Below are 24,187 nucleotides of genomic sequence, written 5' to 3' on the forward strand. Positions count from 1 at the left end.
ACGATAGCCATATTTACGATATAACCGTAATGAGGTTCGTATAAAATACTCGTCCAAAAACTCCACAAAGCCGATGTCTACTTGTACAGTAATGATCGGATATAGTATTAAAAAAACAGCCTGATATTGATTTCTTGGATAGGTGTAACTAGAGGCACTGCAAAACAGAATTCGTTCAACGTCTCCATTTTGGCCGCCGTTTTCCGACGAATCGAAATTGTGGGAAGTTTGAAATACGTATAATTAGCTACAAACGTTAATGTTATATGATGAACATATTCCATTATTATTCCTTATTAGATGTTAACGTAGTTATTAACATCAAAGTTCTACTTACTTACGCCTCCCGCGATTTAAGTTCGTTGGAAAATTATGTCTTGTTTTGTAGGGACACTAGGTATATAACCATTATTATATACTGCGCGGTTACGAATAATTGAATCAATGTTATAACGACGTCGTCAGTTTTAATTGTAACTAAGTTTGTGCAGATGTTAGATAGCGGCTTACTTTGTTTTTATTTCGTATACGTTTCTAGCACGTTTCCTCCTTTTTACTCCGGTATAACTGTAAGTATGCTGTTACTACCGGTACCGGTACAACCCGCAGCGCAGGAATGTTGAAAGTTGGTTTGAACAATTGGAAAAGCTTTCCCACTCCAGGTTCCGTTAAAGCTCGTTACTATCCATGTTCCGGGAGTCAGGTCTTCTGCTGTAACTATTGCTCCTTTGTTTTAACGTCTAGCATTTGTATAATACGCTGGGAATCGTTTGAAGCTAACGTTTTCGGATACGCGTCGGATATTATACGTAGAGAAACGGAATCACCACAAAAAAAAAAAAAAAATTACGTAAAGTATCGTTTGGTAACGAATCTAGAAGGTAGATGACTATTCCGATCACTTATTTGGTTGAGATCCGCTGATCCTTTAAAAGAGTGTTGCGTAAAAGGATATTCCGCTCCGAGAGAAACTAGTTATCCCAACCTTTCACGACGTCGGGGAGTGTTCTTGTAATTTTGCAATTAACGCAAGAAATTAGATTATACCTACCTACAAACCAAATTAGCTCATCTTCTTTTCCCGCGTTCTTCAACGAGCAAAGTTTATAATTACTCTTCTTGCGTGTAATTTATACACCGAAGTGTAACGAGGTAAGATTTGGTAATTTTATGGATAGAAAAGAATCGAAAATGACAAAAAAAAAAAAAAGACGAGGCGGTAGATACAAATTTCGCACGAAACTCTGAGAAGCAAGTGAGGTCTGAAATCGAGCAACGAACCGCGATGTGCTTATATACCTGTATGTAAGTTTTGTTGGGCTACCGTAGTTGGCCGGTGGTGGTCAGATGTGATCGATTTCCGGAGCAGCGGAGAGAATTTCCGGAGCTTCCATTTCTCCCGGGTGGCTCCTCTTTGTACCGACGTTATCACCGTTAGCTCTGTGCGGCAACGGTGGCAACCTACCTCTTCCGCAAACTTCTCATCCAGCAAACATATTGCAACAGTCAACCAGCACTCGAGGTGTGTACCTACCTTCACTCCGAACTCCTCGATCCCAGTTGGCAGCGACGCTGACGAATTCGAGTTTCCTCACCCACCACCACCTGGTTGGGATCCTTGTTCCACGTTTCGCGTTTGCCGTCTCTTCCCTCCGGCCCTAGGCCTGGAGCTCAAACCACTTTGAGACCCCCGTCACTAATTCCTCGGGATCCGAGATCCCTAAGTTCCCGTCACCCGGAGGAGTGACGCGTACATTTTCGGATCGTCTGTCTCTCGTCGTTACAGTCGCTTCAATCTTGCTGGTGATCCTGATTGTCTACGCGGATCCGCGTACGTCTTCGGCAAAATTGATCACTTAATCCCCAACTCGTCGGATCCTTTTCATACCGGATATCAATGACAACCAACGCACCATCACTCATACCTCTTTAGTGGTTGAATAATTTCCCTGCAGTGTCTGGTGAATTTGCTGGCGGTGCAGGTCTCGAGACGTTTATTCTTGCAACAACGGCAATGACGGTGAACTGCGGCCAACCGTAGATCCAACGGACTAGTGTGAGAACAAATGGTCGTGGAATAGCGAATATCTAAACCGATGACGATGTTTGACTTTTCGCTTTATTTCCCAAGTCAAGTGAAGTCAAAGGGAACTGTAGCAAAACGTCTGGAATTGGAAGATCTGCAAGCCAGCAGAAATTTTCCTTACCCCAATATCCCCGAACTTTTATTTCACCTACGCAGGAGGGTTTATGTGTGTGGATACGTTTTACCGTCTTGAAGGGGACGAATCTGCGTAGCAATGAGATGCAAATTGCTTTAATTTATACAAAAGCCCTGAGCTATTGTTTGGTTAGGTAACCGCCCTTCAGATTCCGGTGATTTTCGACGTGCGGTTCCGAGCTGGACGTATTCCATGTGTGATCCTGAAGCTCTGGAAGCTCTGGAAGCTCCGAAAAGCTCATCCCAAACACCGTCAAAGTTTCTCCCTCCCCGCGAGATCCTCGTCCCGCCCCACCAAACATATTATATTCAACGAAGGTACCACGCAGTGACACCCGTTATTCGAACTCGGAATTCGTTCGGATTTTTCTCCCCCAGAATGAAAGAGATATTGTTTAAGGTTTTCCGAGAACAGATTCAAAAGAGCCCCAGGCCACTATTTCATCAATTTGATAACTTCCTGTAGCAAGGCCAATATCTACCGCCGTGAATCCATCCGAAAAATTTGCTCGTACTCATATATATATATATATATATATATATTCCTCAGAATAATTTTCTACTTTTCAATTCGAGCCAGGGACATTTATTGCAGATTAAAATCGGCCCTTTTCGAGTTATAGGATAAACTGGGTCAAGGAGCATACTCAACGAGTTCCTCTTGCACACAAGTTTCCCGCCTCCGAGTAACACGAACCTTCGGGGCGGTACAACGACCCGAAATTGGATACGATCCTGGTGTCGTCGTAGCCCAATTCGTGGTTTTTCCTTACGTCACTCGAGGCCTTTGAAGGTTTGACCCTGAGGGGTAGCGAAGATGGATATGTACTCGGAGGCGGAGGTCGACATGAACCCGTAAGAACTAAGAGGGTCTGGGGAGAGGGGGTGCCGATGGAGAAGGGTCAGCACGTCGGGAATTTCGCTTCTCATAAGTAACCCTGAGAGCGCCGCGTCCACGCAGGTTGAATTTTCTCCCTTGAAATTGATAATGTCTCGGAGTGAAGAGTAAACGGAGTCGAGAGCCGTCGATCCTTGCAGAAGGAAATTCTCTGACCACCTTGCCGCAGCCACCAAAGCTCGTTAGCAACCTTTGGTTTTGCCCTCTGCGGTCCGTCTTCATCCTTCTTCTGGTTGCCTCCTCTTCCTCCTCCATCTCTTCTCCTTTTCCCTCCACTCCACTCCACGTCGCGGTCTTTCTCACTCCAATCAAGATGGATGGCACGGTTTCTCGTTAAACAGCTAAACAGTTCCAGAATTCGCAAGCAAACGCTTTTCCGTTTCTGTACGGACGGATGGTTTGACCTCGCTAGGCGGTCGAATAGATCTCTCGAGGTTAGAGAATAGGGAAACCTTTGAACTTACGGCCCTGTTCAATGAATTTACTAGCTTCGTTTGCTACTCGAGTCAAATTTACCACTCGGATACACGTCTGTCGGTATGCCTCCCTGTTTACCTCGATCGAATGTCACTTATTTTTTTTGCCGTTGTACGGGAAATGAAAATAATACGAGGGTCAAATTCGTCGAATTGAAAGCTCCATAGCTCGCAGTCGTTGGTACGCGTTTCGATCGATCGTACGTACGTACGTATCGCCGAATTACCGATACCCCAGGAGTGTAGAGGACCGGCGGCCCAGCCGGTACATCAAACGTATGATGCTCGTAAAAGCATCTGCACGTTTCATGAAATTAGGCGAAACGCCAGGTGTGTGCCTTGCATACCTATCTCTGCAGGCGAAATTAGTCTGCGGTCGGCATACTGGCTGTTATCAAATTCAGAGCTCACCAATTATGGTGTAACAAGGAGGATTAACGGAACCTTCTCGACTCCGGCACGTGTCTCCGTACTGTGGACATCACGTATATCTCTTTGATTGTTTGCGGAGCTAACAGTATACACGAAGCGATAGAAAACGTGAAAAAAATTTCCTGCTAATTAATTGAAGCTTCCAGTATGACGAACACGAGTCAGTGAACAATGGCGTCCAGACAATTGCAGCACCACCTAATTGTCACGTTGGTTCAATTAGTGGTTCGTATCGCACGTCGCGGATTACACAACCTAAAACTCTTTCGGTACATGTATAGACAAAATTGGCCGTCCTCGTCGACGAGCTTACAAATCCGCAACAAGCCCATTCGGAAAGTCGTATTCGGACTGAATGCAGCGTTGTTAGTGTGGGTGGAAAATCAATGAGAAACCATCGAAAGCCAGCCATTATTAACGTGTTTTCTTTACCTAAACGACCGCGACACAATTGAACTCCAAATTTCTTCTCTGATAAAAACACGTATCCAAGTTGAAAGATCGAAGTGCTCGTCTCGTCTGCGGATCAGTTGTAGGTACTTAAAATACCCACCTACCTGGAAAATAAATACCGCCAGTTGGGATAATTATGATACGAAAAAAGCACTTTTTTTGCTACGCGCTTGGACGGAAATTGAAATTTTCAATGCAATTTTTTTCCAACACTTACGGGTGTTGTTAATATTCTCTTAAAGGTGTCTTGTAAGTTTGACTGAGACAAAACTTTTTGGTAAAGTTACGTAAACTTGAAGTTTGTTTATAAAATTAGATAAATAATTTGTTCTCGATTTTAGGCCACCAGTATAAAAGTCTTTCATTGAGCAGAGCGGTAAAGCAGAGCGAGCGCATCATTGGAAGCAGTTTTCCTTGTCAGTGTCATCTCACTCGCCGGATTTCACGGTCCTGTGAATAAATATGCATAATTGACGTGACGAATAACGCTCGTCTCTCGGAGGCTGACAATAGCTGAGTTTACCGTTACCCACGGTGTGTAATAACCAGCGATGTTTCGACGCGGTGACGTAACGCCAACGCGAATCCATTTCGTGTATATTTATAAGCTGTGCACCTATTTATGGACCAGATGCTACCTCTCGAAATTGAATCGTATCCTCGGCTCCGATGATGGATATTATTCGATTTATCATACGTTACGCGCACAAATGATCTATTACAAATAGCCTGTGTGTTGTTTCATTAGCGATAATCAACGGTGCTTGGAACATATTTTATCTCGTGCTATTTTAATTTCCGAGGCGAAACAAGGTTTTCGGATATTCTTGTTGCCAGGCACGATGGATACATGGATATAATGGCAGTACACGAGCAGGGTTGTATACTCTCGGAATTCAATATCAACGCTGGATTTAATGAATACCATTTAATACCCGTAGAAATAACCAAGGAGTATAAAAATCAGTATCATGAATGGACCAAAACAGTTATGAAAATAACTCCGCCGTAAACCTTCTGAATATTATATACAGCTGGTGGAACATAAATTCACGTAACGATGAACAGTGCGATTACCGGTTTATTATAACTCACGTGATTGCCCTGCATGGTGATGTGCGGCAGCTCGTTTTATCCCTACATCTTGAAACTAGTGCCTGCAATCTCGCCGGAGGAGTTTTCAGCCCGCACGGAGAGCTCGCCGACAAGAAGTAGAGAAATTTTTTCCAAACTATAGCGTTAAAAGTTGGCGTTAAAGTTCACCTTTTGACCCAGTCGCGTCCGGCGCGATCATCCTCCCTGACATTGACAGCGTCAGGTAAGAAGAGGAGTAAGAAGAGAGTCTTGGGTAGGAGCGAGAGTGGCTTCTCGACTCTCGAGATGGAGTAATTAAAAAGTTGAACGGTGTCATCAGCGGGAAGATCCTAATTTTCTTTTTAACGATACTCCTCGTCGGAGATACGCGCGTCGGTAAGTCGACCGACCAATTCCCTCGTTCGTTCCTCTTCGTGAGGGAATGACGAAGCGACGTGAGTGGATATCTTTTCGAGGAAACAAAGGAGGCCACGTAATCCTCAGTCCAGGTTATCAAATGACGTTGATGCACGCTGCATGCGGTGGCGAAGGTCCAAAGTAGGTAGGTACCTGGTCTAGGTCCGGTCGGCTATTAGCACGCTCTACACGACATACAGTGAGGAGAGTGCATAAATGTGGCAATTAAAAATATCCGTATAATTTATATCCTTCCTAGTGAAAACTAGCGCAATTTGCTGCAGTTAATTTCACCTCCTATTCATATATCTCCGGGAAATTGTAAAGTAGCGAATTTTCTTTTTATTCTCTTTCATACCGCAGTTTCGTTTTTACAGCAATATTATTTCAATTTGCTAATTATTTTACACGATTGTAGTCTCGTAGATCAAGACATCTGTGAGTAAATGAAGAACTGGAAAAGGTTCAAGTGGGATGTATTGACGCGCGGTTTCAAACAGTAAAAACTAATTAACAAATTGCTCTTTTCGGATTTGCACAACTTCGGAAGGGCAGAGGTAAAACTTTCGCAAAGATCTTCATTTTCGAAGAGGAAAACGTTGGAACCACGCCTGCGGGAGACAAATTTCACGATGCATATTTTGCTTTGTCTAGTGCCCCGTGGCTAGGTGGACGTAAAAATGTAAAGGTAGTTATGCTCCTTGAAAGGCAAGTAGAGTCTTTGTTCTTCGCGAGAGGGTCGGTTCCATAAGGGTTGGGGCAGCTCTGCACTAAAGATCAAAGAACTATAATTCGAAATCTGGAATACACCAAGTAGCTGAAAATTTTCCTCGAATTAAGTCGTGTCTGCAGTCATTTTACCTCCAACCCTCGAAGTTTTTGGCAATTAAACTCTTTGCTACGGAGTGAGAGAGAGAGAGAGAGAGAGAGAGAGAGAGAGAGAGAGAGAGAGAGAGAGAGAGAGAGAGAGAGAGAGAGAGAGAGAGAGAGAGAGAGAGAGAGAGAGAGAGAGAGAGAGAGAGAGAGAGAGAGAGAGAGAGAGAGAGAGAGAGAGAGAGAGAGAGAGAGAGAGAGAGAGAGAGAGAGAGAGAGAGAGAGAGAGAGAGAGAGAGAGAGAGAGAGAGAGAAAGCAAGATCGCGTAATTTCAAACTGCGGAAAAGAATAGGGTGAGACCGGTCTCTGTGTACGCCGGATAAAGCTAAGCTCCTGGTACCCGGATCGATGGATCGTCTTCTTCTTTCTTCGTGTCCCTCACTCACGGCGCTTTTCTCTTCCGCTTCTTTCTTATAACCCAACTCCGTTTCGACGAGAATTTCATTATTCGTTTATCCCCTACCAGGGATACAAATAAATCTTCTCTTTCCGTAAAGACAAGACGCGGCTGCGTCCACCCCTTCCTCCTTTCATTGGGGGCGGGGGGGACGTTTTCCGCCATGCCTTTCTCGTCTCTTTTCAAATCACGAATTTTATGCTCCGTGCCTTTAGATTAAAACCGTTATAAATTTCATCCCCCGGAGACGTGAATCGCATTACACATAATACACCCTCTGCAGCCTGATATGCATAATTATTTATATAATCAGAATTACAATAATAATTTCAATGAACATTTTTATCCGACTTTTTCCTTCTTCTTCATACTTTTTCATTTCTAAATATAATCATTCCCTCGAGGAAGTCTGCTACGCTTTTACCGGAGGACGAAATTCTGGGTGAAAAATAACCTGGCTGTAAACAGGCGAGGAGTGATAAAGCGACGCAATCGTGGATATTATAAAAAGAAAATAAATGAATGAGCGAAACGGGAGTCGATCAACTGCCAGAGATGATTTTCTTCTCGCTAAACAGATCGCGCTATATCTGGGCACAGCGCGGTGGCAGGATCGGCGGGTAATTGCTGATACATATATATAAGAATGATGAATCGAATTTAATCTCACCCGGGTCGGACTGCTTTTCCCCATCTTCCCTCTCCTCTTGATCCCCGCCGCGCGAGTCAAAAAGAAGAAGTTCGATCTGTGTCAAAACCCCTTTTCCGAATAAGACAGAGAGAGATAGAGGGAAGAGAGGAGCGGGGAAGGAGGGGGGGCTCGTCCGTATAACCTTTACGCTTACGTTCATTGAAAGGCGAACGTGACTCGAGTCGCCATCTTGGAAGGAGAAGCGGTGAACCAAGAAGCGGCTTACGGCGTCGTTATGCCCGACGTGACTCCCCTGACAATCTCCTTTTTCCCCCCTCGTAGAGGATATCCAGAGACTCCTTGATACCTCGGAGAAGATCCGATAAGAGATAATTTTAGTCTCCGTCGGAAAGACCGCTTAGGATAGTCTTCGCAAGCCATTCCGGTCCGCCTGAGGTTCTAGCCTGACGATTAAATTGCCAGGATACGCGATGATCGTCATCCACGAGATGGCATGACGCCCGGCGTAAAAACGACCGGAATTACTCGAGGTGTATATCATGTAACCGACCTGTCTGGTTTTGGCCCAATATCTCCACTGGATGAGTAATTTTCGGTAGTGGTCGTAATTTCCAGTCCGACCATCACGACCTCACTGATGCAGCAGGATAGCCGGTGGGTACTTTCGACTAGGTCGCGAAGGCTGTAAAGTTGAACCCTTCGCATTTTTGTCACCGAACACCCGACCGCGTGCTGGAATAACTATTTTCGGCGGTGATTCCGGCTCGAGGATGACAGGGATCGGACGGTAAAAAACTGCCAACCACGGACCGTTCGTTGACCGTTGTCCGAGTCGGAAGCTTGCTCAAAATCTCACCCTGATTGCTCGAGAAATTGCGCTAGTGTCTTTGCACGCGTTCTACGAGACATTCCTGGTATCTCAATATTGAGCGTACCTTTGGTGAAACGGTAACTTGATAAATTATTTGTTACTTGATATGCAGTAGTCAATTTCCGAACACTCGACATTCCTGATCTTCGTGCAATTCCTCAAATATCTTACCAGACACGTCCAAGACCCCGTGACCGTTTCCTGCCTTTGACTTGCCGCGGCATTCGTTGATTTTACCTCCAAGTCATCGACGGCACTAAAGCCAGCGAAGCAATTAACTACAAAACCTCTTGTACGATCAATGTGGGGGAGTAACGAGTGAAGAGAAACGATCGAGGGACATTTCTTGGGGCTACGAAGGACGGGGGAGGCCACTGGCCGTGACTATCCAGAGCTTTACTTGGGCAAAGTTTGATAATTAAGAGGCAAGACGCATCTAAGAGCGAAGTTCGTTGAAGTACACGTAACTCTACTTTGGAGCCTCTGTCACTTGCTTGGCCTTCCACTACTTCTTGCGGTAACAACTTCCTCCCACCCTTCAGTTAACACATTGAATGACTCCCCGCCTTATCTCGATCCAGCCTTCGTGTGACAATACGATATTGTTTATGGTTTTACGCAACGGAAAGTCATGATCTTAAGAATGGATGCATCGAGGGCATGCAAGGTGGAAGGTGAATTGCTTAGTCGGTGAAAAAGTGGATGGAGGTATTGAAATCAGTGCAAAATTTACGTACGTAAAAATACCTCTTTCGCTCGACCAACTTTGTAGAAAATTTTCTCAGTCAGCAATCTCGTCGTGGAGCAACGTGACAGGGTTCTCTTGATTGGACGAGCTTTTGCAGTGCTTCTTTTCTACGTAATTGTTGTTCCGACGACGCGAACCCATACATCAGACGTAAGTTGATTAGACTAACAATAAGTCAGACGTCGTGTTTTTCGTTCACGTTCTCCGCCCCGTGAATATCGAACAACAATAATGTATACCAGCGTAAACTTGATGCAGCCCTTCGCGCTTGGCGGTAGTTTTTAGGTTAATGAAAACGTAACTCTCTCAACTAAATTGGTAGTACTGGAGTTTCAAAGTTTGATTCAGGTAGATTGTTTTATAGTGGCTTCGTTGTTCGGTTGCTTCCGCGGTTACTTCCTTGTTAAAATTAAACTTCTACCGGGAGAACTTTAGCTTACGTTAGAATATGCAACTCACAATGGCCGCGCTCTGAAGCGCACTTGAACTTTTCGCAAGAGTTGGAACGAGTATCCACTCGAACAATACATGAGTCTTACTCCTGAAAGGAAGCCATTTCCCTTAATTTCGAGTTCGAAAAGGTCGGTCCAAATGGGCCAGAAACCTTGTGGTCCGGTCAGCAAACGCAAAAACGGAACCCAGCTTTGTACAAAATTTAACATTCATCGGAACAATTCAATTTACGCCTCAGGTATAAGCTCCAAGTATAGATTTGTAAGAGTGGAAAGAAAAGCTGCGGGTCATTCTGTGTTCGGAAATGGCAATTGGTCAATACCCGCTATCCGTATGAGGCCGAAGGACTTCAAGCTTGCAAGTGATGTCTCCGTTGTCCCTGATGTCAAAGTTGTTGTGCAGTAAATGGCAAGATTGTTCGAGGGTCGTGAGTGTGGTGCGAACGATAATTTGGCTTCTCTACGCAAGAGACTTCCCACGCTCAGCCCTCAACTCTCACCTTCACCCTCTTCTCGTAGCTGGCTTCTCGCTCTCGGTAGTCCTCCAGCTCCTTCTCCTCCAATTTGTTCCTTGTTTTCTTCTTTGGACATAACCGGAAGCCCGCGAGAGTAGGTATGACGAAGGATTTCTCGGGAAATTAAATTGTTGCCCAACAATATACCCGCTTTAAGCTTGAAATTTTCCGGGCATTGGATGGGTCGATGCCGCCTCCACTTCCCTCCGAGCTTAGGTACTGGATTTTCGACGTCTGGCGCTTCTTTCGCCACTCATTGTTCAAGTCGTACGCTCACCGGAGCGCGTAAGTTGCGGTTTTCTTTATTACCATCTTCACCCGCTGTAGGGAAATCTAGAGAAATCTCGCGACGAGGTGTTTTACGTCTTTCACCAATAGCGAGACGAATTCGAACAATGAGAACATTGACATAGCATTTCGCCGTACCCGCGACTGTCAGCCATGGATGGAATAAATTGTCTTGCATTGGATTAGAGCGGTACCCTGCTTCTTGCTTCTTTGAAAATGCACAAAGCTTCAGTCTAGTCTTTTGTAACTGTGCGCATGTCTCTTTGGTCTGCTTCTGCTTACCCAGGCACGTGCAGTGTTTTTTTACACCGAGTGATTATCGCGCCCTCGTAAGGAAGGGACCGACGTAACGGGGCGCGCCAAAGTTTTCCTGGTACAGGTACCGACAAGCAACATAAAACCCATTGTTAACAACCGACTTTACTGTCTTCGTAAAAAATAAAACGTACGCTGGAACTTCAGTCGTTTCCTTTCGGTACATACATTGCCTGTGAAAACTTTTTCCTCTCCCAAAGTTTGCGCTTATGCGATTAACGTACCGCTAACTCAATTATTACGACCAATTTTTTAACCAACGATTATTTCTGCTTCAGGTTGTTCACGGCGTCCACGTTGATCCAGTCCACGAAGTCAAGAAGCGCAGCATCAGTCAACCACTCAGGATCCTGCTTTGGTACGACCAGAGCGTCTATAGGTGAGTTGGGAAAATCAAATCGCCGCTACTCTTTAAGAGACTACTTAATTACCCTGCACTACGATCTTCGTGGAATTATTTACGAACCGTGTTCCCTGCGGAGTATGCTTGTTCTCAGAGTCGCAAAATAAGCTTGATTACGTCGTCGAGAAACACATTTAAGCACTCTTCGTCCGTCGCACGGGCATTTTAACCCCATTAATCATAATAACGCGGCGCGTTCGCAATTCCAGTAGCGGGGAAATATTTGCCTGCGGTTTTTTTTCCCCCCTCATGCCTATAACGACGTGTACGCACCGGGTAATTATCTCTGATTTGCGTCATTCGCCACTGTGCTTTGAGTATAAAACCTGACGCGTAATACGGTGGATGTAACAGAAATATAACGTTGATGAGTTGTTACGTGGTCGCCTTTCTTATACGCGCACACATATGCCGATAGATGTGTTTGCAAGGGTGATACGTAACCCGGTGCTCAAACTGTTGTGTACGGACTCACGTGATGCTTCGCAACTCGAAATTGAAGGTATTAATTCACGGTAGCCAGAGATTCTTCATGACGCGTTTACAAGGTTCAGAGGTATTTTCACGCTCCTTTCGTTGCCGAGCGGATCAATATTTACAGCTGTGTCATAACAGCGTTCAATCGATGATGACGCTTCGGATCATTTCAGTTTTTATTTAATCGTGGAATAACTTTTATACGACGTAATTGCGGCAAATCGACGGAATTCAGGGACCTTATGTACAATACGGTTGAAAATAACCATGTCTACATTTTTAAGTCAGCACTAAAAAGTATCGTCGATCAATCGAAGCTGTTATTCAACAGGCGCGTGGGACGAGGAGTCAGAAGGCTTCTGCGTATTAGGTGGAAATAAATCGAAACGCTTTTGACGTATGTTCGCAATAGTGGCTTGAAAATGAATTCTCGTTACATTTACGCGTGTGCGTGCGTAGGTTTACGGTCAATACACGATCGTACGAGGACTCGAAGAATTTCTATCTTTGAATATTCAGGAACGAAGTAATAATAATAATCATTTGGCCGACGATTGAAAACGTGGAAAATCTTTTCTCGGTCGATACCTCGAGGCACAGTGTCGTATGAATTAGAGATCCAGAGGGAAGGTCTTGTACCGAAAATTCACCCTGTGTTTAGCGGGAATTCTGAATTATACTCGGCGGGTGGAGAAGGGGGGGGGTGAGGGTTGTAACGATAGGCGCGCATATTCCGTCTCGTACAAACACTCGGGGTAAACTTTTGCTAAACTATTCAGTGATTGCCTAATTATATGAGACCTACAGCAGTCATGGATGAAGATCGTACAGGATTGACTTGCCAATCTTGAAAGCTCTATGGTACCTATATCTACACTCTACAGGGTGGGCATTCGTGCCGGAGCTTTCAGAAATTTCCTAGATAACTCCGTTGGAGGGATAATTATTTTTCAGCATAAGATAATCCCTGCCATGGGAGCCATGAAAATGACTGATTAAATCGCGAACCAGTAATAATTAACAATAGGTTGTAAACACGAAGCCCACCTCAGGGTTGGTTCGAGGGGCGTCCAGGCGAGGCGAGAGCAAGCTTTTATCGCGTTACGTGATTCCTGGTCACAGCTTAATGGCCTCGCTAACCTTCGCAGCTTTGCCCTGCTCCCGCTGTTTTATCCAACTTGTTACCAGCACTTGGACCGCCCCGGTCGAATTCGATTAACCCTCTGGCCCACATCTTCGTTTATTTTCAAATCAATGCGGACAAAGGGTATGAGAATTTGTGTACGCCTGTGTTTATTGGTGGGCTTTTTCTCCTTGTTACACCTACCTGACTCTCGTCTGTTCCGGTAGAATTTTCTTTCCAAGCAATGCGGCAAGGGTTACTTAGACTGATCAGAATTTGAGCAATTGTACGCTCCTAATCCTAATACTCCAGAAGTGTGTGTACCTCTGCTGCGTGGGGGAGGAAAGTTTGGAAACTTCGTGGACGCGAGAACGCTACAGAAAGTGTATATAGTCATACGTAAACACTTTGTTGCAAAGTTTAAACTAAATTTAACTTTGAAAGTCAAGCTCGTTACGATGTCTAACCCGATATTTCGCGTCTCGTACTTATTGTAGCTTATAAAGTCACCCGGTCTTAATGTCTTGTTTTTTTCCCTGTCCTCTTGATGTAAGAAGAAAGAAGAGAACAGATAAAAAAAACAAAATAAAAAACAAAAAAGACCAAAATATACAGGAGCAAAGAACCAAATGGATAAACTTCCCCGTGGGGGCAAGTATTTGATAAAATAACGACGGAAATGAAAAAAGAAAGAACGCGGTGGACGGAAGAAGAAATAAAAACTAGTCTCTATACGCGAGTTATTCGAACGACACGCGCGGGACTTACGGGAAGATTACTCTCCGTGGATATGATCGAAGGAAATGGGAACGGGTGTCCCTCATTTGTACGCCGCTCCGAGCTTGACTCAGCGCTTGAAATCTCGTTCCTCTCGTACAAGGTGTAGTGTAGGTAGGGGCATAACGTAGAATGGAACGGCCGTGTAACGCAGCGAATCTGCCTTTGCTCGGGGGATATCATAGTATGTGACGCCAGGTACGATAACAGGAGGTAGCTATTCGTTCTCTCACCCGTAAGCGAGAACACGCTTAAGATACGTGTCGTGTGAACCTTAAGGCAATGCATAACGCGCAATTTGCATACCTGCAAAGTTCTACGTGTACGGAGTGCCGATTGATGGTGATTCTCAATTCCGAACCGCGAACCCAACTGATGCTTGGCTGAATCGGAACTTGATCTTCTATCACTTTTGGTCTGACGTCGCGCTTCACTGGCTTGTGCATGTAGGCGGAAAGAGAGGATACTTTAGCGCAAGCTTAGAACCACTCACCTTCGATTCCCTTCATCTTTCAATGTCCGTGGAATCTCAAAACTTGTTTGATTCCATCTCGCAGCGCATTTTCAACGATGACTTCACGACCATGTTGCAAATCGTGTGTCTCTGGTATTTCTGTATCTGGGCGAAGAAAGTTGAGCCGTGTTACTCCGTTATTGCCTCTGATTTCGCGATACTTTCGTGTTCAACGATGTCGCTTGGATATGACTTGCAGGAATGAAAGAAACGCCTGAAATCCAACGTTTTCTTGCGCTCTTTTTCCGATGCCATAGACAGGGACTTATTCTTCATCCTCGGGTCGACGGCCGAGCTCGTGGAAATCTATGAATTTAATATTTGGAAAACGGGTGCCATCCGCCTGCACCCGGCCGCGGTTCACGACGATCGCATAAAATAACCGAATGTCGATTCCAATCCCCGAATTCAATAAGCATAAGTTACCAGAATGACCTCCCGGCTTGGCGGCTTTCCAAACTTCCTACCTCTCACCCTCCTTATATCCGCACACCACACTGAATCTCGAGCCTTAGGCTCGGAACTTGAAACTCTCAGCCGTTAAGAGATAATATAGCCAAGCAGATATGAACGTCGTATCTCTGTTATATAATGTGCGCGGGCGGTTTGAAGTGCGCGACAGAAACATGAAAATTCACCCTGGCATCCATATTTATTTCCATAAGATGGAATTCCGCGCGCGACATTAAAGTCTGGGTCGAGTTGAAAGCTCGATAATACTCCGCTTGTCCTCTATCAACGTCAGATTCATTCCGAGCGTCAATTTTTCCTCGGCTATTTAAATTGACGTCAATATCTCGTGTGGTTAGTAATTTTTCCGGTACTTAAATTCGTTCCAAACTTTGTTTTTCCAACAAGTCTGGCTAGACGACGAATACGGTTCAACCGTATTAAAAGCCCACGTTTTCTTAGTCATTATCATCCCAACGTTACGCACTGCCACTGCTAGCAGAGCGGCTTGTTTGGCCTATCGATTAATCCGCCGTATCTTCATCAATAATTCAATATTAAGCGGATAAAAAATGCAGTTGTTTGCGTGATCTAGATTGAACGGCGGATGTCGATCGAGCTGCTTGTAGAATGTAAATGAAATAAAAAACGCTTTTAACCATAATTTTCATTCCCACTACAAACACCGCGCCAACCTACAGTTGCGTACCAGTTTTCATTATAACTCCAACGAATAAAATCCAATCTCTTATCGTTAGTACGGTTCGATGGCCCGATTCGGAATTCGGCAATTAAACTCCCCGCATTTGTTCGGACTGTTTTAAATTTTCCTGTCTCTCTTTCCCACAATTTTGTAGTACAGGTTAAAAGGGGTATAAAATACTGAAAATAAATGTGACCTCGTTGAGCCGAGAACAATTATTTCCCTCTGCACCTAAAGTTATAGCTGTCAACATGCGGTTCTGATTTACAACCATGTAAATCAAACGGTTCGTTTTAGGCGTGTGTACGTTAACACGTATTATATATTGCACCGTTCCGTCGCTGCGGCGGAGGCAAAGTATCCCAGGAAAAAGAAAAAAGAAAAAAAAGGAAAATTCAGGCGTGTAAAAATTTAGCGGGAGTTAACATTTCCCGACACCCTGGCGCTGCGGTGGCGGATGTTCGTTCAGTTTTGTCCCAATTTCGCTGGGCATAAATAAAACACGCGCGGGATACGTGTGTAAAAAAAATTGATGCGCTTGAAAGATAAAACGAAAAACCTTTCCATGTACGGTGTAACAGACTAAATATATGTATAAGTATATCTCTTCTTTTCACTTCTCTTCTCGTCGCAACATAATATATGAAACTCAACGTTTCCCTGTCCCACCCGCCTATAACTCCAGGACTACCAAACTTATTTTGATTCTTTTCTTACGTGGATAGCTGCTACGTCTGGGGATGTTTTAGGCTATATTTCGTTAAAACCAGACCAACGGCTCTGGAGATGTAACGATATTTGTAAGCCAATGAGATGGGAAGCGGATGATCACACACTTGTGATGCGAACGTTGACTAAAAGTTTGAAAATTTCGCGAGAACATGATATTGCTGTGTCTAATAGTTTCGCCGCAAGATGCATTCGAAAATATTATATTACAGTGTGTAATATTAACGGCGATGGGTAAAAGCTGACGTAGATGCACTCTCCTTGTTGCGTAAAAATAAACACAGACGTGAAACGGTCGAGGGGTGGTCGCGTTGAGAATTTTTACAGCGTTACACACTTGATGCGTCGCGTGTGGTGCCAACACTCGCTTTGTGACGCAAAGTTTCTCTTCAGCAGGACAATATTGTGTCTGTATGGACCAATTTATCCAGATTACACGACCCCTCGCTCGTTGATTATCCTCGTTTCTCGGTGCCCAGTCTATTGTTCAAATATAATACCGCTGCGTATTCCCGCCAATCTTCCTCCCTGCATGAGGTGGCCCTGCAATGTTATCGTTCTGTAACGCGGTTTTTGAATTAGCATCCCTCGGCAATAATAATTTCCCCGCATTTCTGCAACCCTTGTATCAGGATTTGCCGAAAGGGTATTATCGAACCCTCGATCGCTGCGGTTGAAGTATTTTTCCCTCCCTCCTCCTCTGCAAATTTTCTATTCCTCAACGGGGAAACCTTTGCGGTTGCTTATCTTCGCTTCAAACAAATCCCGCCCTGCTGTCTTCCACGTCACTCAGCTCTCTTCTCGGTAATCCGCGAATAACCATGAGCAATGCCCTTTGAGCCGTGAAGTTCGGGGTAAATCAGGTATTCTCGGTTTTCCTGTGCTGTCGGTTGTGGATTTGAACCACCCGGAAAGGGAAAAGATTTGCACACCGGCAGGCCGGGAATATATTATTCCTCTCAAAGAATTTTGCGCCCCACGAGTATACAGGCGTTATAACCTACGTGGAGAGGGGAATTAGGTGTGCTGCGAGAGATAAATTCGTACCACTCGACTCCTCACTTCCTTCTTCACCTCAGTCAACAGGGTGCGACAACTTGCTCAATCCAGCGGCTCCGAGAAATAATACCGCGCTTTCACCACTTCGGCTTCACTCGCTGCTTCTTCTTCTTCTTCTTCTTCTTTGTCGTCTTCTTCTTCTTCTTCTTCATCCTCTGCTTCTTCTGCTACTGCTACTGCTACTGTTACTGCTACTGCTACTCGGGTAAAATAAGTAGAGAGAGAGAGAGTAGACAAAATGAAATTCCAACCGGCTCCCTTCTCCGGACCCCTTTTTCCTTTTTCCGTCAGACCTCGAGTTACTTTAGCAAAGTTGAGGAGGTCCCATTCCTCCAGGGAGACGACACGCACGCGAAACGTTGCCCGTTGAAAGCAGCACCAGCAAACGTTCCAACTTTTATTTCATATATGTATATATTCTGGTTACAAAAAAGAAAGAAAGAAGAAAAAAAAAAACAAAAAAAAAAAAACAAGTCAGATGAGCAATAAGAATCCGGAAAAAAACGAGGAACTTGAGAAACAAAAACAACACTCGTACGAACAGGAATGGAAATATACTTTTCCAGTGACCGCCATTTGCAAGAACGAAACAGACTTAATTTTTTAGTCATTATCTCCTCAATTCATCGCTTCATCTCAGTTCGAAATGTGCAATTCCTGGATGATAACTTGAACCAATATTTGCACCAGGCGTCAGTCGGTCGACTAATCGAAGAAAAATATTAACCTGGGCGAAACCTTGTACAAGCGGAATGAATATTTTTCATACTTAAACGATGAACGTTATTTCGCCAGGTTGATGCAGCTTACGGTGCCGGATTAGCTGCTACTGAGGTGAAACTTGAAAGTATGAACGACAAGCTTCGAAACGATGAATCGAACGACGCCGCAAACTCGCCCCATGCACGCATACACACATATACTTATTTAGCGAAGCGGTATGCATACGTGTACCTAGGTTACGCGCGTTGTGTGAAAGGGGAGTAAATCGGGCGGGGAACGACGTGACACAAATGTCAATTTAACTTCACTCACGACTCCATTCCGAAACGTACGTACGTACGTACCCACTTCAACCTTCTCTTCGGGTTTGCTTCTTCCTTTCTGCCTGCATGGGAATTTCAATACGGACCGAGAGTGCAGCGGTCGCAGCAGCGCCGACAGCAGAGAAATGGAAAAATGGGGCCTTGCGAGTCAAGACACACTTCGCTCTTCGTTCGATGGAAGAACCAACGTCTCTCGAGGTTGTCGTCGGTCAATCGCGAAAGGCGCTCCTCGGATGCTGCCGTGCTTGGAAACGGAAGGTGCGCCGAAGCGCTCGATCCTTTTTATGCCATTGAACGTTGACCGCGAGACTCGATTATCGACGGACGGCACATTCCGGCGAACGGAGCCGGAGCGCGGCGGTGTTTGTTCCACCCTCGGGAGAGGCATTAATTTCACCAGTTTAATATGACACGACGCCTGCATCACATCGGGGATGCGGCGTCCCGCCCCAGGCGCCAACTACTCGTCAGCCTGATTGTCGGCGTTAACTTGATTCGTTACCTATCCCGTTTCATCGGACCATTGCCGATACCGACCGACCGCCGAACCTTTCGTCTCTCGCCTGTTGAATCTCATCGAGCGATGATCCGTGATCCACTGACGAACGATGGAATAACGGAAGCGAGGAATTACTTCGGAACTTGAGCTGATTTCTCCAGGGTAAAAATGACGGACCTTGTTCGTTCCGAGTTACACGTCTCGAGTTGGAAAAACGCGACTGCTGTGGAAAGAATTTTACGAACGCGTCTCTTGGAGGAATTGATGTAGTTTATTTATTTATTTTTTTTTTGCTACCGTACCGACATCAAAAATGTTTCATCTTTCGAGCGAGCATTTTTACGGACAGGATATACGCGCATCATCCACGGGTAAAACGGTGTAGCGAAACGCGTGAAACATTCGAGGTAGAGAGAGTTGGAGAGAAGAGGTAGGGCGGCAGATACGAGTAAGAGGATCGATGCAGTCTTCGGCGATAAAAACGTCAAAGCGGAGGAAAAATTCATCCATCAATAATCGAGGACGATGGAGAAAAAAGATGTATGTACGGGTAATATTTAAAAAGGGAAAAAGTAGTTATTGAATACTTCCGCAGCGAGAGTTTTATACTCTTTTTAAAATTTTCTTTTAAAACAGAAAACCACTCACCGGCTATAACGAACCTCGAACCGACGAACGAAGGTTGCGCGGGAGGGTTATAAACTATAACGTGAAAAGTAAATCCTATCAATTTTGAACGGAGCACGGTGTGGCCATTATTGAAAAATTTCTCGCACCGACAGACACGAGAGAAGCCGAGAAGCAATGAAGCGTGACATGAAACGTCGGCTCGCGTTTGCCGAAAAGTTTGCCTCGCAAAAATTGGGTGTAAAGTAAAATCACGCGGGAGTATATTTGAGCACACGGTGTTTTGTGGTTGCAGGATCATAAGAGAGGAGAAGAGAATATACAGTCTTTTTGTGTACCGAATCAATCGAAACGTGTTTTGTTCGGACCGAAATGCTGACCTGACCTACCGAGTATTTGGCAAAGTGACAAGTGAGTTTCTTTCGGAGGACTCGAAATTCCGAATCCCATTTACACGTCGGCACGTCTACCTTGGATAAACGTAAATTTTTACCGCAGCTCGAATCAGCGAATATTCCTTTATGGAGTTGCGGAAAATTCGCGCATGTGTGTTAAGGCGGCGCCGTTAGTTTTTCTTTTTTTTTTCCCCCTTCTCGTTGCTGAAATCCACGCGAGTAAAACGTACGGCACGCGAGCTAAGGAACCCGCAGCTGACGGTGAAATCTTCTTTATTATACCAACCTGAGAAATAGCGCGAACACAGCACCTCGTCGTTTCAAGATACAGGCATGCCTCGTACCATGCGCGCTCCCGTGCCATTCAACTTGACTTTTACTGCATCTCGCGTGGCGGTGCAGCGCCGCAATCCTACAATGTTGCACTTTCACCGCCGGGCGCTGAACGCGCGTCTGTTTGAAAATTATAGAAGGCGAAAAAGAAAGAAGAAGATACAAAAAGAAAACGATAAAAACTCATCTACATCGATAATTATTCACAGTATATTGTCGAAAAGGATTTTTTCATTCGGTACGCCAACATCGCTTTCGTGTAAATATATGTAGAGAACACGGGAAACGAGGGTGAAAAAGTGAAGAGAAATATAACGCAATAAACAATTCCAGTATTCGGATATAAAAACATCAATTTCACGTTTAATATACACAGAAACGTTGAAATACGGAAACAAGGTGTTATTAATGAAATATAAAAGTACCTATCCCAACATCCCTCGATGTGTAATTTTATTCCGGCAAAGGGCGTACAAACCGAACGTGTTTTCTTTTTCTTATTCAAACACGGGCTGGGTCGATTTAACAAAGGGTTTCGCCAACGCACACGCGCGTGAATGAATTATCGTTATTACACAAGCGGCCGGTACTCGGTGTTTGTCGAATATTTCCCTTAACGCGTCGTCGTCCATGCCTGGTTGATCAACTTTTACAACGCACTCAGCGTGCCTAAGTATCGACCAATCAGCCGCGTTGCGGGATATTGCGAAGCTTTCACGTTTCCGTTCTACTCGAAACATTATAGAAGCAAATGGATGAGCACCATTCGCTTTTACATACACGAATGACTTTCGACCGAAACAATCAGCGGGGATTATCGAATCGCAGATAATTTGTTCACTTGAACGGGTAATACGGAGTTGGAGAGTAGCAAAAATATAACTCGTCATCGACAATTATTACGGATTTTTTAAGCACCCCGGTTTATTTTCTTTTCTTTCATACTTCTCTGGTACTCTTTTATTCTTTTCCACCAAATTATTCGCTGAATAAACGCCTAAGGGATGAAAAAAAAATTTGGGGTTCAACAACTCGTTACCGTCTTCGTCAATCCGGTCGTCGCCCTGCGCAACTTTTGTTGTTTTTCAACCGTCAAGTGCAGGAGTGACGGGAACAGGGAGATGGATGCTGCGCAAATTAAAGAGAGAGAGAGAGAGAGAGAGGGAGAAGGAGGTAAAACTGACAGAGAGGAATGAGTGACGGGAAACGGGGGAGGGAAAAGAAAAGGCTGGAAGTAAATGCCGAAATCCGTCTGACGCACCCGGACAATTAGCGCGAGGATTCGTGGAAATACGTCACAGGGGATACCGTCGGCCTGGTATCCGTTTGTTCCGAATGTAGAGGAAGCGAAGAGGAGCGGAGGAGAGCCGGGATTCGTTAACGGGCTTAAAACTGTAAAATCGCGGGAAAAAGCGCTAGACGACGGTTTTACCGCTCGCCAGCAACGCTGCAATACCCGAGAGCGTCGTTTAGATTTTACGTAAAATTTCGCTCCTCGCAAAAGCTTCGTTCACTGTATTATTTTTGTCATTGTTAGGTACTATACTATCTTGATTAAAATAATTCAACTTGCAACAAATTCGATGAATATACATACCTCGAAGCGAACTGCGTCTCAGAGGGTGGAGAAACTGATGAATCGATGGAAAAATTAACAATCGGGGTTTAAAAAAAGAGCGAAAGAGATAGGAAGAGAGAGAGAGGAGGGTGGGGGGGGGGGGGGGGGGGGGAGTGGGAGGAACTTTATTCATTAGATCATATAAAAAAAAGGAGAGAAATAACGATGATTATTTAGGCAGGCCATTTATATTATACCTTGTAGAGCGCGTTAGCGAATCCAACGCCTGCACTCGCCCTTTTCCCTAATGAGAGGAAAATGAAAAAAAAAACTTGAGGGGAAAAAGGCGCGAGCCGACGAGGGGTAAGAATGCTTAATGTTTTAATGGTGGCTTAGTTTCTGGGAACCCCCGAGCATATAAAGTATGAGGGTATTGAGAAGAAAGAAAAAAAATCTCTTCCCCTCGTTCGAAAATTCACGAACCTTTTATCCGGCTCTCTTCCATTAATTTCTCATTTCTTCACCGTTTCATAACGTCCCATTCTCTTATATTATACATTGTACCTAATATCCTGTCGCGTGTACTAACATTTACGTACCTGATATGAAAATGATAATTATTTTCCTCATTATACGTTTCATACCCGCAGGAGCTTTTGACCAACTCAGGAGACTTGTCGAAGGATCAGAGAAGGCACACATTTGTACCTCGACTGATCTTGTCTCGGGCACCGTCTTAATCCGGTATCCTTGATTAATTATAATTGTGATTATTCCGCCGAGAAAGGGGCAACTCTCTCTTTGACATGGCTTTGGCGTTGAAGCTGGGCCTAATGCAAAGCCGGCTCTGAGCCCGAGTCAGCCAGTCGAGCAGTCTCGTATAAGGTCGAGCCGTGAGCTTTAGGTCTGAATATACTATAATTAATAGAGGATCAGGGGGGACGTGGTGGTAGGCTGCGATTGAATTGGGAACAGTTTGGGCAGACATCAATTCGTCGTTGAAAATCGGACGTGGAACCCGACTAATTTCAGGCCCCTGCTAACCCATTGTCTCTTCTCTTCGTTGTATTCGAAGCGATGAAATTCGTCAGCGTTTTGTCAACTCCGAGAAAATCATTACCACGGTTTTCGACCGGCCACTTCAAGTCTGTGCGTAAAATTAAAATCCTTGAAATCAAATTTCGTCTTGGCTTGGTGGTGAAAACCGCACGCGGTTGACGGCAATGCCGTGCATGAGTTTGTGTGCGGCTTTTGGCGCGAAAGTTCAGTGAAGTTATTTCCTGGGGTAAACGAGGTATTTTAAGATGCGACGTTTAGATTTCCGTACTCGTCGCTATACTCGTGCCACTACGCTCTGCGACTCCCTGTAAGTTCCTGGAATAATTACCGGAAATAGTGGTTTCCGCACAAGACGATCACTTGATCAATTTATAGACATTCGGAAAGTTTGCTAGCTCGAAGAGCCACGTGACCGAGCCAAGTATCGTTACTTTTCTGCGTTACTTTTATGAGTTTGGTTGTGTATTTACAAAAAGTAAGTGACGTTGGGTGATTATTTTTGCTTTCTTTTTTCATGGGTTTTTGAACTGACTCACGGTGTCGTCGACTTGGAACCGTCGAGGAAGACCGAAAATTGTGGTGACAAACATTAGAGTATAATCTTATGCATACAACAAACGGGCGGGGAAAGTCGATACGAGTCGGTTGGAAGTTGTTGGAAGTTTGTGAGAACTTGAGAGTTGAGCAAAGCAAAAGATGGTGGGTGCGGCAAAATGTGTTTGTGTGTAAGTTTGAGTGATATATATATATATATAAGTTTCTCGTTAATTCACGCTTTGAAAGCTGTATTCGCGTGTTACCGGAGGCCTGCGTACCGTCTGCGTATGTATAATGATAGATACAGACGTACGTATGAAATAACGTGATTCACTTTTGCAGGGAGTTTCGTAACATCTCAGAGGCTCTCCTAACGACGTTTAGTAATTTCCAAGAGCTCAGGACGTTACAACAAAGTGTTCGTTTGACGCGTTGATAAACAGAGTGATGAACGAGCTTTTCCCTGCAGCAGCAAGAATCGCGGGGTTAGGTGAAACACTGTCGCCCTTTATCTCCGAGGATTCCAAGCTTTCGAAAGCCTCGAGTGGCGAGCAGCGTCAGCGACGTGGCTCTGGCACGCACCCTGATTTCAGTAATTACAAGTCACCAATTATCCGCCGACCAGGCGCTGATTGCGATCGGAAAATTACTAATTGGGATTCGGAATGCTTTTTCTACGTTTTGTTGTACCCGGAACCTAAAAGAGAGAGGAGAGAGAGAAAAAAAAAATAACTCAGCAAATCCTCGGAATTGAATTCGCTGATTGCGGCAGTTTTATTTTCCCATTGACCGACCTGCAATTCGTGGCAGCTATA

General features: G+C 44.7%; 1 protein-coding gene and 1 long non-coding RNA gene across 2 annotated transcripts in view; one reads left to right on the forward strand and one right to left on the reverse strand.

Annotated features, from left to right (window-relative positions):
• Invadolysin (leishmanolysin-like peptidase, invadolysin) overlaps window positions 1-24,187 on the forward strand; it is a 206,404-nt gene that overhangs the window by 102,147 nt on the left and 80,070 nt on the right. Inside the window, exon 2 of the mRNA XM_046633335.2 lies at window positions 11,362-11,462. Within this exon, the coding sequence (XP_046489291.1) occupies window positions 11,362-11,462 (101 nt within the window). The remainder of the gene's footprint in view (window positions 1-11,361; window positions 11,463-24,187) is intronic.
• The window catches only part of LOC124222419 (uncharacterized), a 174,541-nt gene that overhangs the window by 78,478 nt on the left and 71,876 nt on the right, over window positions 1-24,187 (reverse strand). The window lies entirely within an intron of this gene.

This window comes from Neodiprion pinetum, chromosome 6, assembly GCF_021155775.2.
Source record: "Neodiprion pinetum isolate iyNeoPine1 chromosome 6, iyNeoPine1.2, whole genome shotgun sequence".
NCBI lineage: Eukaryota > Metazoa > Arthropoda > Insecta > Hymenoptera > Diprionidae > Neodiprion > Neodiprion pinetum.